This window comes from Festucalex cinctus, chromosome 7 (genome assembly GCF_051991245.1).
Source record: "Festucalex cinctus isolate MCC-2025b chromosome 7, RoL_Fcin_1.0, whole genome shotgun sequence".
NCBI lineage: Eukaryota > Metazoa > Chordata > Actinopteri > Syngnathiformes > Syngnathidae > Festucalex > Festucalex cinctus.
In genome coordinates, this window is record NC_135417.1 from 5,000,444 (window position 1) to 5,016,396 (window position 15,953).

Here is a 15,953-nt window from a genome sequence, read left to right on the forward strand (position 1 = left end):
TTATAAGTGGCCAAATATTGGCACACATACAATGCATATAAATATGCGTAAATAATTTTTTTATTTGATTTACATGGCTTTACTGTCCACGTTTGATCATATAAGACATTCTACTCATGTATATTGCTCTGTTTTTATTATAATCACATTGAACTTGCATGTGTCCTGGAAATTGCTGTCCACCCTGTCACTGTGGAGTAATTGCCTCTTGAAGACACCCTCTAACATGTTTTGCAATTTTCTTCATATTATGTGTGTAGTTGGGTGTTGTGTGGCTTAATATGTCCACATTGTCATAGTGAAATATGACATGATAAAAAAAAAAAAAAAATCAAAAATTTGTTAAACAGTACATAGCATATAATTGAATCATGCTTAGTGAAGCTAAATATGTCCACCCTGTCAGCAAGCTCACATATTTTGCTGTTTGCATATACTGTACATTGCTAGTCCATGAAGAATTTCTGCAGCATAACATTAGTCTGAAATTCAATGGCAAAAGTTCTATTTTTGGGGTGAAATTGGCAGGTCTAAAGGCACCTTATTATATATATATATATATATATTATATTGACTCTATTCCAGTACGTTTTTGTCATGGACATGAATATTTGTCTGCACAGAAAAAGTATTTTTGTTATCTTGTTGTCATGTAACAACTGCTCTCCCGCTTCATTGTACAGCTGGTCACAGCCAGTGGATGCTCTGATTGTCCACTGTACCTTTAAAGGGACTACACACTTTTTTTTTTTTCTTCCATCCAGCAGATTCTGCGCTACAAGAACTGCCATCAATTTGCAAGACCCTTTATTCTCAGAGTGCAGCATATGAGGAAGGACTATTGCTAGGGTGCTTTTTGTTAGCGTTGCATTCGTCTGTGAGATCTCGTGCATCAACATATAGACTCTTTTAGTCTAATTTATTCTGGTCTGTCTTTTTTTTTTTTTTTTGTAATTGTCCACTATAGACAGTTTAGCAATGTGTATTTCTGCAGTTTGGATGCTTTTGGGATTACTTTTTTGTGCCCACTCCCAGTGCTCGGAGTGTCCTGGTGGCTGCGAGTGTTTTGCTGTCACGCGCACAGTGAAATGTGTGTCAAAGGATCTTTTGATGGTGCCACAAATTATTCCAGGATACGCAAAGACTGTCATCATCACGGGGAATACGATTCCCAGGATTGGACCTGATTCCTTTACAGAGCTGGCGAACGTTTCCAATGTCATTTTAAGGGATAATGGGTGAGAATGCACCATTATCAGACAAACTGTGTAAATCTTAATATTTAATGGCTTTTTTTTGTCCTGACAGGATGACGGAAATGGCATCACACAGCTTCTCCGCCCTCATCAACTTGCGCTTCCTGGACCTCAGTGGCAACCAGCTGTCAATCATCCATCCGGAAGCTCTGAGCATCCCCGGCAGTCCCCTGCAGGAGCTCAACCTGAGCCGCTCGCTCTACAACTTCACCGCCCTGACAGACCTCACCACGGCTCTGCGTTGGGGGGACCTGCGGGGGCTCCTCCGTCTTGACCTCTCCTGGAATCACCTCGCACTGCTCCCCCCGGGGATGTTCTCCCACCTGCCCAGTCTGCAGCAGCTCTTTCTTAGCAACAACTCACTGGTGGCTGTCTACAGCGGAACGTTCTCGGGCGTGAACAACCTGAAGCTGCTGGACTTGACGCGCAACGCCTTCAGGACATTCGGCTCGGACGATCTGAAAGAGCTGGAGAAGCTCGGGAACATCCGTATCCTTCTGGGTCAAAATCCATACGCCTGCTCCTGTGAGATTCAGAATTTTGTGGCTTGGTTGAATGATTCACGGGCGAGAGTAGACGTGGATTCTGTGAGGTGCGCTTCGCCGAAGGGGTTGACCAACAGCCGTGTCCGAGGGCTTGGTCTGACGGCCATCGGATGCATCGTTTCCACCCAAGCAGAGATTACCGACCTGAGCCTACAGACGTCATACGTCTTCCTTGGACTCGTGCTGGGCTTTGTGGGCATGGTCTTCCTCTTTGTGCTCTACCTGAATCGCAAAGGCATGAAGAGGTGGATCATCGAAATGAGAGATGCGTGTCACGATGTCATGGAAGGATATCACTATCGATATGAGATTGACTCAGACCCACACTTGGGGCACATCTCGGGCCCGAACGGCGCCGGCAGGTCGCGTCAGCATTTGAGCGTATCTCTGTCGCAGCAGCCACCAAACGACACTTGTATTGTTAGTGAAGGCGCACAGGTCAAACCCCTCAAATCTCCTTCCGAAGCTAGAAATGTCTTGTAGGTTCGACTAGGTTACTGCCAGTAGGTTTACAGTTTGTTTTCTTGTCTCTGAGCTTCTGCATGTACTGCAGCTAATCAGAATAAACTAACCTTGAAAAGTGCCTTCGTGCTTGGATGGCACTGACTGGAACTTTTTTTTTTTTTTGGCTGCAGTTACCTGACATTTTAATAGAAATGTGTGCATAGGATTGTCAAACATGCAAAATGTGTTTGTTTACATGTGTTTTTTTATTCTATAGTTAGTTAACTCATTCACTCCCAGCCATTTTCACTGTCGTATTTTCCTGGTTTTTGACTGATTTTGCAAGGCCTGTAGAATATTATGTTCTATTGCTATAAAAATATGGAACCTACCAAAAGAGAGATTAGAGTCTCTTATTTTATCAGGAGAAAAAGTATATTCCTATCTGTTTCCGCTGTGCAGCAATTAGCAATAGAACATAGCTAAGTTTCATCATTATTCACAAATCTGCTTAGAACTGTGGGGAAATCAGCTCGTTTTAACATGGCCTGGTTGATCTCTTATACTCTGCTGCCACTCAACCATTTTCTGCAGTAGAGAGACTGCATCAAAGCCTTCTCTATGCTCGGGCATAAAACAAACAAACAAAAAAATGTATAAATACGTCGTTGGGACACTTAAAACATTTAAAATATGACATATTTATACGTTTTTGGGAGCTAATGAGTTAACATTGACTGATCTGCTACTTCCCAGTCTAATGGGGGCCAATACAGGAGCAGTATCAACATTTTTGCCTTTAAAAATATAAAATTTTGCATATCTCAATGTATGCTTTTATCAATATTGTCAAGGTATTTCCCAATATCGTTAATATTGTGGCAGCACTGTACAATAGAACTGCATCATACTGACGCAATGGATTCTAATAATTTAAAATTCAAAGTAAAATGGGTGAGGGTACAAACAGACAAAAACTTCACGTTAATACAGACAACCTAAGAAGCATGCATGTAGCCTCGAACTTTGGCACCAGCTGAAATTCAAACCCAGAACCTCATGCCTGTGAGGCAGATTAAACACTACAAAATGCAGTGCTGCCTGTCATGTGCAACTAATATAATAATGATCATCTTTGTAAAGGCCTTTTTTTATGTGTAGGGCAACCTATTGACTTTATGTTTGCATTCAGTCCAAAACAGTGGAATGAAGTATTTTATAGAATACTGTAGTTATGTATTAAACATTACAAGTCTATAAATCTAGTAATTCTATTCATCATTACAGGCTTACAGCATATATACGTTTAATACGTTTAAAATTGTAATTTTTACTACAAGGTTTTTCTGAGCTACTGGCATTAAATGTGATTTACTCATGAAATGAATACGTTTGCTGTTATTATTTTTTTTCATTTCTCATGCCCTAATTGGTTTTATTGTGTGCACTGTGCAGCCACAAGACTTCATGTGATTCACGTTGTACTGCAGATGGGGTAGCGCTATTGTTTTCCATTGGAAGGCGAGGGTGATTAAGTGCTTCCATAGTGGGGAAAATAGGGCAGAATGAAAAATTTTGTTTGGAAATAACTTGCTGGCTCGGCTGTGCGCTACATTGTTGGCAATGTGTGTGTATGTGTGTGTATATACAGCACGGATGAGAGTCCCTTTGCTTAGTATATTGATGAAACTTTTTTTTATGTGCAGAATTTCACAACTGACGTCATGTTAAAGATTATATAGCTCTTAATGTGAAAAGAAAAATACACTGAGCTGTCACCACCAACGTCTTACAAATGCAATTATGCCATCTAGTTCCTCTTGTTTTGCATCCATTAACGTCGTCTTCCGCCCCACTGCGCAAGTGCGCATTAATGCCCGCCTCGTGTGACGTCACCACTTACCTGCGGCAAAAGCCAGGGATTAGCCGTAGCCGCACGTAGTAGCCAAACACCGGACGACAATAAGTTCGCCCGAAAGGATAACGCGAATGAGTCCACTTGTACTTTCCCGCAGAGGAGCTCATTTTCATTTTGGTCGAGTTTGTTGTTGTTTGGCAAGCGCAACCTGACTTCAACTTCGTGTATGCGGTCGGTAAGTCATTCTTTCAGTTTGACGCGCCAGGAGATAAAGTTTTTCTATCTGCGACTTCCGCCCTTGGGGCCCCCATACAAGTTAAGCTCAACTGATAGTTTACTCTTATGCGGTAAGTACACGTTTTGTTTATCGGCATTTGAAGAGCGAGGCGGTTGGTTGCGTTTTGGGTGTTTAACTATTTTCCCAATGATAAGGGCGGGACGAAAATGAGCCTGCATTATTACATTCAGCTGTAGTAACGTAACCATGATATTACCTTTGTTGTGCATTTGAAACCTGGACCTTCACTTTCACATATCGCATTTATTGAAACCAAAACACCCTAAATGACAAAAAAACAGCACGCAACTGTGCCATGTAGCAACGTCTGGGGCAATTCAGACTCTAATAACATGATGAAAACATAAAGTACAGCCATTATGCTTACAAGATGTGCTGATCATTACACTAGTGGAAGTTACCTGTAACAAGCTTTTTTTGTGGCCTTAAGAGGGCAGAAAAATGATGTAATTGAGGGCCAGTTTGCTGGCCTTACGAGGACAAATTTGATTGGTTAATGAAACAGTCCCATTGCAAGCTAAATTAGTTTGTTACATCAGTCAACACGACTGAATCTGAACCCTTTGGGAAGGTTAATGTGGAGATTGTGGGCAATAAAAATCTAACATACAAGTGCCAGGAGAAACATTACTAAATGAAGGAAATTGACTGTTGTAAATAAATACACTTTAATCGAAAAAATATTGTTTGTGTTGAATTCCACTTACCATACATTTCTGGAATGAATACCGGTTATGCAAATGTTGGAAAACAATTCGAGGAGTGGGTATTTACTTGCAAATTGTCTCCCCCCAAGCAGGTCCGAGGGGTTCTGAGCCATGCCTGGCCGCAGCACCGGGGCCCCGCAGGCATCCCGCCACCACAAACATCACACTTCTAGACCAGACAAGTACAGTCAAGCCCCGACAATATTCAGACAGAGTACAACAAACCAAGAGTCCTACAAGGATCCCTACGGAGCGCATCATCACAACAACCACCACCACTCCCGCTACTCGGAGACCAAACATGGTCGCAAAACACACCCGCGCAACGGCGCCGGGCAGGCCTCAGAGACGATTGGCTTCATCCCGGGCTCGGCAGACAACACGCCCACCAACAGACATGCTTGTGGCTCCTGCGCCTCTATGGGTTGGAGTGGCTGCAAGGCCCTTATCTGCTGTGTATTGACCTGTGGATTTTACGGCAGCCGGGAGCCTTGCCTGCCCGTTAACGAGAGCTCCACAGACCATCCCCCTAAAACAAGTAGCGAGTCCCACCCTCCTAATGGCACGGCTGTGACCAACTCCCCCGGTGGCGTCATCTCTTTTGAGCCCAACAAGTCCACTAAATCTGTTAGATTGTTGCCCACAAGCGACAGCTTCCGCTACCCGGACGTGCACATCGCGGGTCAGAAGGTCAAGTATCCCGTCACGGCTCCCAAGAGGACCCGAAACTCGACCCGGGGAGAGAGCCAGCGGCCGATCAGCAACACCAGCTTGTTATCCCGCGAGGACTACGACTTGGACGACCTGAGCGACGCAGGCACGGATATTGACTCGCTCATCACCAAGAAGCTGCTGGAGCTTTACGCCTTGCATCAGATCGACCAGCTGGCCAAGTGCACCTCGGACTCGTCGTTCTCCCGCAAGACCAACGAGATCAGCGAGCTCATATACAGCATCGCTCAGGACTACAACCTGGAGGAGCAGGAGGCCGAGTGCAAGCTGGTGCACGGCGTCATCCGCATCAGCACCCGCAAGGGAAAGCGAAACAAGCGGCATCATTCTGCGGGACAGCGTCTCAACGGCCGCAGCGACGGCACTCTGCCGGACAGCGGCAACGAGACCATGACCAACACCTTCATGAGCAGTGATTGTAAGAATTTCATATTTGCTTCATACCATAGTCAAATAGCCATCATGACATCATGTTGTCGTTTAAACTATGGATTTGGTAACAGTGGCAGGGGATTCTTTCCATACCGACCTGCAATGTTTAAAAATCTGCAAAACAGAGACATCATTAGAGCTGGGTTAAAAAAAAAAAAAAAAAAAGTAGACCAAGTTGGTTTGATGCAAGAAATGCATGCGTCAAAGCCATTTTAATAATAATTTTAAAAAAAAACATGTTTGCGGCACCTGGAAGTTGCCAGGAGGCCTGGAAACCAATATTTTGTGTTTCTGCACGGACACTTATTGCTAACGGACTCTGACCGGCATTCACCACTACTAACTATGATGCTTCTTCGCGTTTGTTTGTCGTTTCTTTAGACTGAAAAGGGAGAAAATTAACAATGTCTTATTTTTGTAACAAAACAATCCGCATCAAAATCGCTAAATAAATAAAAGATTAATAGTTTGGCATAGGCTAATTTTGTTGGTGTTTGTGTAATATGTGCATATGTGTGCAGAATATAAGGAACGTGAGTATTTATATTCACTGAATTCAATTCAGGTTCAACCTTAGTGGACTTAAAAAAATAAAATAAAATAAAAATAAAAATAAAAATGGGGGGGGGGAATTTTGGGGGGGCGGGGCTATTAGTTGATTAATCGATGGAATAATTGATAGGCGACTCGATTTAAAAAAAAAAAAAAAAAAAAAAAAAGTCGCTATTGACAGCATTAGAAACCATTAAAAAAAAAGCTTATATATTATTTCTATATTTTTAATTGTATATATATTTTAAAAGGGTGGCTGATGGATGAGTGGTTAGCATGTCCAGTGCTGAGGACGCAAGATGGAGTCCAGGCTCCGGCCTTCCTGGGTGGAGTTTGCATGTTCTCCCCGTGTCCGCGTAGGACCAACATTATTTTCAATGGGATGCGCGACTGAATTTTCTGAATTCTTACTTCATGCCACTCTTGTATTGAACAGGTTAACCCTGATTGAGGGAATTGGGCCATAGCAGACGACCTCTGCTTGGATGTAGGCCTTAGCTGACGCCAAGTAGTACTCTACATCTCGCCTCAATTACTTTTATGACCACAGTCGAACCTCAAATCCATCACGTCATAAAATTTCCCACCTGTTTATAAATATGCTGTCTTCAAAATCACATTTGTTCATTTGGTCTCTTCTTCTTCCCATGAATAGTTCCAGAGGTGAAAGTTTCGGAGCAGACGCCGTCAGATGAGCTGGCGAGGAAGATGAGACATTACAGTGGGAGAAGTGAGTTCCCCAAAACAGTTCACTAATAAGGGGGGTGTGGATATTTGGTAAAGTACATTTAAAAAAAAAAACAAGTTTTCATTTCCATCCCGACTACAGAAATCAAAATATTTACCACCAATGTGGTGGTATTTATACCGATTTAACATCTTAAGTAATTTTTAAAATGTGAGTGATTCCACACATGGCTGAGGCAATTTTTTTTTTTTATAGTGTGTACAGTAGTAGTGCACACACAAAAATATCTCCTGTGAAACTCGCGAGTCTCTTCCCTCTAACCAGATGTCTGTCATAGTACAGTGACCTGTCGGAAAATGTAAAGAAGAATGAGGTAGCGGTGGATGGTTGGTAGATAAGATCGAGAAGAAGCTAGGCTAACTATTAACTTCTGGACTGGTCTGGTAACTGCGTTGCGGTTGCAAAATCTTCTTGTCATTTTAATTGTGAGAAATGAGTTTGTGAGTGTAAAACAAACACTTGACATAACCATTTGCTCCTCTGTAAGCGTCCTTGGATAGGCCAAGTACAAAATGAGTGAAGTATAAAGTACATGTATACTATAAAATTAACACCTCCCTGGCAGTGTATGTAATTGTGGTGAATTCAACTGGCCCATGGTGCAAAGAAAGGGCGGGAACAGCTAATTTAAGAAAGTATAAGCTAAATAAGGCAGTGTACAATTAGTGTCTAATTACAATTGTGTGGAATTAGCACAGCCCACATCTCCTTCCTGCTTCTCGGTAACGTAGCACCCAGTAACAGTGAAAGCGCTGCATTCCTGTCTTTTTCTGCCCTTATTTCCTCGGTCACCTTACACCCACCGATCAAGCCGTGTCCAGCCCTCCAGCCGAGCAGTCACATGACACCCCCTTGCCGCTGCCGCAGATCAAGTACCGTTAAATATATGCCAGAGGATGTCCTGTGGTTGATGTCGTTTTAAAGGCCAACTAGAATTTCAGATGGATTACGGCGCAACAGACTATTTTTTTTGTTGCTGGTCTGCAAGGAGGCGGGTTAAAGGATGAGGTGTCGCGTTACATGACGATTTGCTGCTTGGATTATCACCTCACTCGTCAACATTTTATGTATCACATGTATGCGTTCATTAGTGTCAAATAATTGTAATGTATTAAATATGACCAAATAACTTCTTTAAAAATATTTCTGTCGAATTATTCAGGTGAAAAACTGACTGTCACTAATGTCTTACAAATGCAGTTATGCCATCTAGTGGCAGAAAAGAAAATGAGCTAAACACAAAGTGCATCTTCATCTGCAGTACATCTTTTTAAGTTCAACTCAATTTGATGAATTATTATGAAATTTCTGTATCAAGAGTCAATTTGACTTTAATATTTGACTTGACATGTAAAGAAAGGCCATACACGTTGCTGCTTCCACAAATGTGCGAGTCATCAATAGGTGGGTCTGTGTTATGTGGAGACTTACACATTTATTCATCACCAGTCAAAAAATAAGAGAAAACAACAACCTCGTTAAAGTTCAATAGTGAGCACTTCCAACCTGAATTTTTAGTTATACTCACATTTTAAATTGCGCACTGAGCTTTTCTGAGAAGTTAGTTCTTGTTAGCCCCTCCAACCAGTTCTTGCTCGTCACTTTGGTAGCCATTCCAGCAAGTTGTTGCTAGCCGCTCCAGATAGTTCTTGCTAGCCGCTCTTGTTAGCCACAAGATAGTTCTTGCTAGCCACTCTTGTTAGCCACAAGATAGTTCTTGCTAGCCACTCTTGTTAGCCACAAGATAGTTCTTGCTAGCTGCTCTTGTTAGCCGCTCCTGCTAGTTCTTGCTAGCTGCACTTGTTAGCCGCTCCTGCTAGTTCTTGCTAGCTGCTCTTGTTAGCCGCTCCTGCTAGTTCTTGCTAGCTGTTCTTGTTAGCCGCTCCAACGAGTTGAACAATTAATTCAGGGAGCAGAAAAATGTGGGACGTACAGCGTTTTATTTCTATGTTCAATTGTATGTTCAAGACTGTTTTTATTTGTCATACCAAACCAGAAATCCCGGCTATTAATTTAAAGACGCTAGTTGAACTAATTATCTTTTGTTGTTGTTGTTGTTTTTTTCCTTCCACATACTCTTTGACAGAGGTGTGTCCATTTTCACGAGTGTTTCTAGGATGAGCTAATAGCTGTGCATCTGTTTCAGCGTACTCGTCCAGCAGCGCCATGGCCTTTTCGCCGCCGTACCTGCACGACACCGAGACAGACTCGTCAGGTGCTCCCCTCCTTGCGCTCTAGTGACATGGCCAAAAATGCATGGCCGCCATTTATGCTCCTGTTCTCATTTACTGAATGCCGTTACACACTGCTGGCTGGCTGTAAGTAAAAGGGTGGAACTTCCTTTGGAAGTTTATTTCAGGAATTTTGGAAGGTTGCCATCTTTCCATGGGAATTATTGAGAATAAATGGGAATTAACTGGATATTTGAACAGAATATTTTTGTACGCTCTGCCTCATTGTTTTTTTTTTATTTTTAATTTTCATATAGGATTTAATATTTGTTTTTAACGTTTTATAAATACTAATGTGTATATACTGTATACACACACCCAAGTAGCAATGCAACATTTCCAGTCGATCCAGTAAGATTCCCATATTTCCATGAGAGGTTTCAAACTTTAAAAATCGATGGAATTTTGCATCCCTAGTTGTAAGTCTTTTTTTTTTTTTTTAATGCTGCTAATGTTATATGCCATGATAAATGTATCTCTCTTAAAACAGTTATTTTGTGTATCATGTGAGAGGATTTTTGTTGTTAATGCCTTGTATTATTTGTTTTTACTATTATGCGTTACATGTGTCAATTTCGCAGTGTCATGTTTGAGAAAGAAGACTGTCTACACTCCAGGCAGGTTTGACAGTCACAGTAGAGGGATGGTAGAACATGAATGACCTGAAGGCTTATATGAATGATTGTTCAACTTTTGTCAGGGCTCACTGACTCAGGCCTTTTGAAAAACCACACCATCATGTTTTGACTAAAGGATTCAGCCATATTTCCTTGTAAGTTTGTTACTTTCGGCGTTGTTACCCCACTTTTTTTTTTTTTTTTTTTTTTTTAATTCAGCGACAAATGCTGTTTTGGACCGAGTACAAATCTCTATTTTATTGTTGTTTCATGTTCAATAAAGATGTATATTTGTATGTTGTTTCTATTTTGATTTTTATCTGCATGTCTGTTAAGCTGTTCATATGAGTTGTACACATTGTACACTCGAGATGATATGCCGCTTTTCATTAAAGGGGAAGGCAAACCCCCCCCCCCCCCCCCCCCCCCCACCCACCCCCCAAAAAAGGTGTTTCCAGGTGTTTTCGCTCTTCAGTCTGCACCACTTGTTTTTACCATTTGCATTGTTTTGTGTCATCTCCTTGAGGTGAGCGTGATGCGCAAGGGAGGTTTTTCCGCTCTCAGCAAATGCAGGAACCCGTTTGGCTGGTTCTAAAAAATAGGAAATCAAATCCTGGGGGTTGTCTTTCTTATTTTTACTGTGGCGTTGCAGTGTAGAAATGAGGCCCGATTTTATTTGTATTTATTTTTGGGGGGTTGGGGAGACTTATGTTGCAGCCTTTATAGAGTATTAAACATTCTCTATTATTATTATTATTTTTAAATAGACCTATCTATAAATAGTTGTGATGCTCTTTTGTGCTGCTGTTGCTATCATAAAAGGTTAATGCTTCAATTTGGGAATAAAGACTCATGACTTGTCTACCTGAATCAAAACAAAAGTAATAAAAGTATTCTTTAGTTTCTTGCAATAACAGCAAAACACTACATTGGAGTACAGAAGTGTATTTTATTTTCCCCCCTCTGCCGAATGTTGTCACGTCTTGCTTTTGTGTATTTGTTGCGGGCGCCCTGTGTAACGCTTTTTCCTCTCTGCCCCCACCAGCACATTCCTGTTTTACCTGTATGAGGTGTCAGGTAAGAAGGTCTCTCTTTCACAACTAACATGCCACAGGCTTGCTCCAACCGCAAAGCCGTGTTCTTTACAAAATATGGCGTGGAACGCATTTATGTCCTTGTCACTTGCTCATCAATAATAAGAAAACGTGGCTACTTTTAAAGTACAGTAAGTGAAGAAGGCCTCGATGTTTAGCTGATCGAAAAAGTAATTTCCACTTGTATCCACTAGAGAGAGCCAAACACGCAGCATAAATGGAACACGTGTGATATATTTTTGTGAATGTGACAGTATGAGCAAAGGTGTAAAAGTGTCCTTAATTAAGACAGAATTGGAAATTAAAAAAAAAGGAATCTTTTTAGAATTGGTTATCATATAGATTATTCAATTACTCTGGTAATTGCACCACCCCAATTTCAAGATAGAATTTTTGTGATTGACTAAGTTGATTCCCCCCCCCAGCCCTAATAATAACCTATTATAATAATAAAAACATATGATTAAATGTGATTTGAGTAAATTTGTTATTTCAGAAGTGTGTATCGAACTGGTAGCCCTTATCACTAATCAGTAATCAAGAAGTACAGTTGCTAGGTTGCTAACTCCTGCTATAAAATATGACTTTCAATTTAGATTGAACGACTCAAATAAATATACTTTGACATGATTATTTTTTTATTTATTTTTTAGATTCACCTGTAATTGCTTGTATTTAATTTAATGTGTAGCCTAATTTAATGTGCTTTAAAGATTCACAATTTTGTCACACTTAATCATAGTTGAATCAATAGTTTCTAATAGAGGTTTCAAAATTAGTGCATTAATTTTGAGTTAATTTAAATTAAAGTTCCTTTAACGCCACTTTTTTTTTTTTTTTTAAACGCACACTAGGGGAATTCCAGTTGTAATGACGCAGCATACACGTCCACATAAAAATTTAGCAGTAATAATAATAATGCATATATTTGTGGAGACTGGGGTCAAGTTGTATTTTTACCATTTTAAAAATGTGCAGAATTTCAAAGTTACTTCATGTTAAAGATTCGATAGCACTTAATATGAAAAGAAAAATGCACTCATCTGTCACTAATGTCTTACAAATGCAGTTATGCCATCTAGTGGCAGAAAAATGAGCTCAACACAAATCAATATCTCACTCGTATTTTACAGTGCAGTACATCTTTTTAATTTTAAGTCAATTTGATGAATTATTATGAAATTACTGTATCAATGACTAAAAGATTCAGCCATATTTCTATTAGTTTAACATTTTTTCACTTTTAAGCTGAGTATGAAAACATTTAAAAACATTATATTGTACATTTAGAGCAGACTTAAAATTTACAATTAATCGTGAGTTAATTATTTAAGTCATGCAATTAATTATGATTTTAAAAAATTAATCGCCTGACACCCCGAGTTTGTCTGCATACTTCATTGTCTTGAAAAGTGTCCTTCCCAAAACGAATTGCGATCTTATTGAGCAGTACAGGCAGGCTGCTGCAACATGAGGATTTGAGGATAGAAAATATAATAGCAAAACACCTCAACATAAATAAATGAGTATTTACTGGGTGAAAATAAACTTAAAAAGACAAAGACATGTACAAAAATAGATTTATTTGAATTATTCTGTAAATACAAAAAAATAGCTAAAGGTAGGACATGAAGGCTTCCAAATCTCTTTGGAGGTGAAATAGTTCCAGATGTTGGCTTCCATTAAAAAAAAAAAGTCATTAAAAAAATGAGCAGTTGAATGCGGCTGGTCCACGCAGGTTAGGAATTGCTTACATTTAAGTGGAACAGATTTTATTCAGTCTGTATGACGAAGGCGTCCTCTACCTGCAGAAGAGCATGTCCACCAGAAGTTCCAACAGGTCAGCTTGGCCAATTATAGGCCGGAATAAGAGTTCGATGATTAGACTGGGTGTGATGCTTTGCAGCATGGACGCCGTGAGGAGGATGCGGGCGAAGCGCTCCTGCCGCCTGGGGTGGAGTAGCTGGACCACCTCGCTCAGGGCGTGCTGCGCCTCTTGTTGCAAGCCCTCGATGAACAGAGGTGCCTTTAGATCTGGGATGTCTGTTGGAGAAAAAGTCAAGTCATCTTTATTTATTTATAAGATATTAAGTGTCTGGTTTTCAAGACATGATTAAAGGGGAAGTCACCCCCCCCCCCAAAAAAAAAAAAAAAAATTAAAATCTTGACAATAATATGTTCTATGCAGCAGCACTAGTTTAGTTAAGCAGCAAAATCAGTTGCTCAGCTCAGCTGACGTCACAGCTCAGCTTCAGAAAACAGGTGAGCTGTGATTGGCTGTTGCCTGACTGAGGAATGAGCAACTGTGATGTCATCTTCAGTCGACAGCAAGTGGCAAAATGGCCGCCCCCTGAGATGGATAAAAACAGCTGGATTTTGCTGCATAACTCATATTCCACAAATGTAATATTATAACCAGAATCTCATGTTTGGACTTTGGAGGTCATATAACATAACATATTATTGTCAAGAAATGTTGACTTCCACTTTAAAGGGATTCTTGAATCATTGAGCCATTTAGAGCAGTAAAACGTTAACATTTGGTCCGGAATGAATTTGATAACTTCAATTGATAACTTTGAAAACTAATTTTTTCTACTTGCTTTCAACTAAAGATGACATCACCTGTGCTGAGAAAGTAGGTAACGACCAATCATGGCTCGCCTGTTTTCTGGGTTTGGTCAGCAAACTGAGCCATGATTGGTCGTTACCGACTTCCTCTCCACAGGTGATGTCATCTTCAGTCGACAGCAAGTGGAAACATAATTTTTTTGTTCATGAAAAATAATGACGTTATCACATTGATTATAGACGAAATAATATCTTCTTTACTGTTAAAAATGGCTCAATGAGTCAAGTATCCCTTTAAGTAAATTGGTGTAATCTCTGGTTTGCACATACCTGGGTTAAATATCGTCGTCCCTTTAAGATAGGCATACTCCTTTGGACTCAAATCTAAGCTCCAGAACTTTCTGAGACAGGATTTGAGTTTGCCGACGCCGGCCATGGTGGGCTGCTCCCTCTCCATCTCAGTCCTCCCCTCCCGCTGCAGAAGAATCTTCTTCAGCATGCTGTCGGCCGGTACGTGGGCCACCTCAAAGTCCACGTGCTCCTGCGCCAGGCCCAGGATGAAGAGCGGCACCCAACAGTTTTTGAGGAGCACGAACTGGTCATTGGGCGGAAGCTGCTTGAAAGCAGGCAAGTTCTTCATAAAATGGACGGTTTTGACCAGAACTGACGAGGCTTCTTTGCAAATTTCCGACGGCCTTTTTAAGCACACCGTCCGCCGTAGCTCACAGTTGCATCGGTGAGGTATCGAGTAGTTGCGCGGACTCGGGTTTCTGTTATCTAATTGACTGAGAATGTTGAAGAGGATTGGATTCAACAGTCTGTCGCTGCTGCACTGGCATCGGTTATCCATCATGCAAAAGGTTCCTCTGGAGTGAGGCGCTCTCGCCTCCGCCACGACCGTATTTATAAGGCCACCCAGGTGGACCTTGGCTTGTCAATACACACTCCGTGAAAAACAACCATGCGCTCTGCCAGGTGACTGGCGGTATAACCCTGAGAATCTGATAAGCTTTTCTCAATGAAAAGGAGCTGGTGGAGTAACGTTTGGATATCAAGAGGGCTGGGCCTTATCTTGGGGTCCGTGTCATTAACCCAGGCCGTACCAAGCTACCAAGGACTCGGAGAGTAATCAGTCCCAGCTCTGATGGGTCCCGACACACTGCCAGCTCATACTTGGCCTGAGCTGAAGAGGACAGACAACGCCGAGCAGTGGGGCACTGACACAGAGGTGAAGCACTCGGGATGATGTCATTGGTACATTTTTGTAATAGTTGACACAACTTACAAGTACAAATCTACCTTCCTTGCCAAAATTGTATTATTTGAAATTTGTCAGTTTGTGATTTTTATATGGTGAGATTTTTCTCATGTAAAATGTGGTCTATACTACATTTGACCAACACCATATGTACACTCACTATTGCTTCTCTTTAGCATTAGTTATAGGGGTCTCAAACTGGTGGCCCGCGGGCCCATTTGTGGCCCACAAGATGATCTTTTGTGCCCCCTTGCTTGACTTCATAGTTTAATGCTAGTACGGCTTCTGTGTGTTTTTGCCATGTCAGTGTTTGATTTTTATTTTTATTTAGTTTTACATTTATATTTTATTTTATATATTTTATTATTTTATTTTATTTGTTTATTTTATATTTTTATTTTATATGTTTTATTTTATTTTTTTAATTTTATTTAACACTTATGGGCTAGCATACACGGTCAATTCTGTAGAGTAAATTAGACTCTATTTAGAGAGGGACTCAGTTTTAGAGTAGGCTAATATTTACACTTGGAAGAAAGCAAAATAAAGATTTGGGGGGGGGGAAAAAAAAGTCACTCAAGGGTTGAGGACCAAACTCACGACCTTCACT

General features: G+C 40.9%; 3 protein-coding genes across 6 annotated transcripts; 2 read left to right on the plus strand and 1 right to left on the minus strand.

Annotated features, from left to right (window-relative positions):
* The first annotated feature begins 62 nt into the window (after positions 1–62).
* On the plus strand, positions 63–2,413 carry LOC144023033 (trophoblast glycoprotein-like). The gene is made up of 2 exons (XM_077528288.1): positions 63–1,238; positions 1,309–2,413. The coding sequence occupies exons 1-2, from the start codon at positions 979–981 to the stop codon at positions 2,282–2,284; spliced, it is 1,236 nt and encodes a 411-aa protein (XP_077384414.1). The 5' UTR covers positions 63–978; the 3' UTR covers positions 2,285–2,413.
* A 1,717-nt stretch (positions 2,414–4,130) lies between these two features.
* Positions 4,131–10,844, plus strand: kdf1a (keratinocyte differentiation factor 1a). 4 transcript variants are annotated; one of them, XM_077528291.1, is made up of 4 exons: positions 4,131–4,450; positions 5,198–6,258; positions 7,480–7,554; positions 9,719–10,844. In XM_077528291.1, exons 2-4 carry the CDS (start codon positions 5,220–5,222, stop codon positions 9,808–9,810), a joined length of 1,206 nt encoding a protein of 401 aa, XP_077384417.1. In that variant the 5' UTR covers positions 4,131–4,450; positions 5,198–5,219; the 3' UTR covers positions 9,811–10,844. The 4 variants fall into 4 exon arrangements, with proteins under 4 accessions (XP_077384417.1, XP_077384415.1, XP_077384418.1 ...); XM_077528289.1 differs by having other exon boundaries at positions 5,201–6,258; XM_077528292.1 differs by having other exon boundaries at positions 4,131–4,338.
* A 2,306-nt stretch (positions 10,845–13,150) lies between these two features.
* On the minus strand, positions 13,151–15,090 carry nr0b2a (nuclear receptor subfamily 0, group B, member 2a). Its single transcript, XM_077527639.1, has 2 exons — positions 14,416–15,090; positions 13,151–13,557 (listed from the first exon to the last, which is right to left on the minus strand). The coding sequence occupies exons 1-2, from the start codon at positions 14,936–14,938 to the stop codon at positions 13,316–13,318; spliced, it is 765 nt and encodes a 254-aa protein (XP_077383765.1). The 5' UTR covers positions 14,939–15,090; the 3' UTR covers positions 13,151–13,315.
* Positions 15,091–15,953: the final 863 nt, after the last annotated feature.

Coding starts and splice junctions, on each gene's coding strand:
- LOC144023033 (XM_077528288.1), top strand. CDS start 979: ATGTGTATTTCTGCAGTTTGGATGCTTTTGGGATTACTTTTTTGTGCC. Junction 1,239..1,308: donor GTCATTTTAAGGGATAATGG/GTGAGAATGCAC, acceptor TTGTCCTGACAG/GATGACGGAAATGGCATCAC.
- kdf1a (XM_077528291.1), top strand. CDS start 5,220: ATGCCTGGCCGCAGCACCGGGGCCCCGCAGGCATCCCGCCACCACAAA. Junction 6,259..7,479: donor CACCTTCATGAGCAGTGATT/GTAAGAATTTCA, acceptor TCCCATGAATAG/TTCCAGAGGTGAAAGTTTCG. Junction 7,555..9,718: donor GAGACATTACAGTGGGAGAA/GTGAGTTCCCCA, acceptor CATCTGTTTCAG/CGTACTCGTCCAGCAGCGCC.
- nr0b2a (XM_077527639.1), bottom strand. CDS start 14,938: ATGATGGATAACCGATGCCAGTGCAGCAGCGACAGACTGTTGAATCCA. Junction 13,558..14,415: donor GACGACGATATTTAACCCAG/GTATGTGCAAAC, acceptor TTTCTCCAACAG/ACATCCCAGATCTAAAGGCA.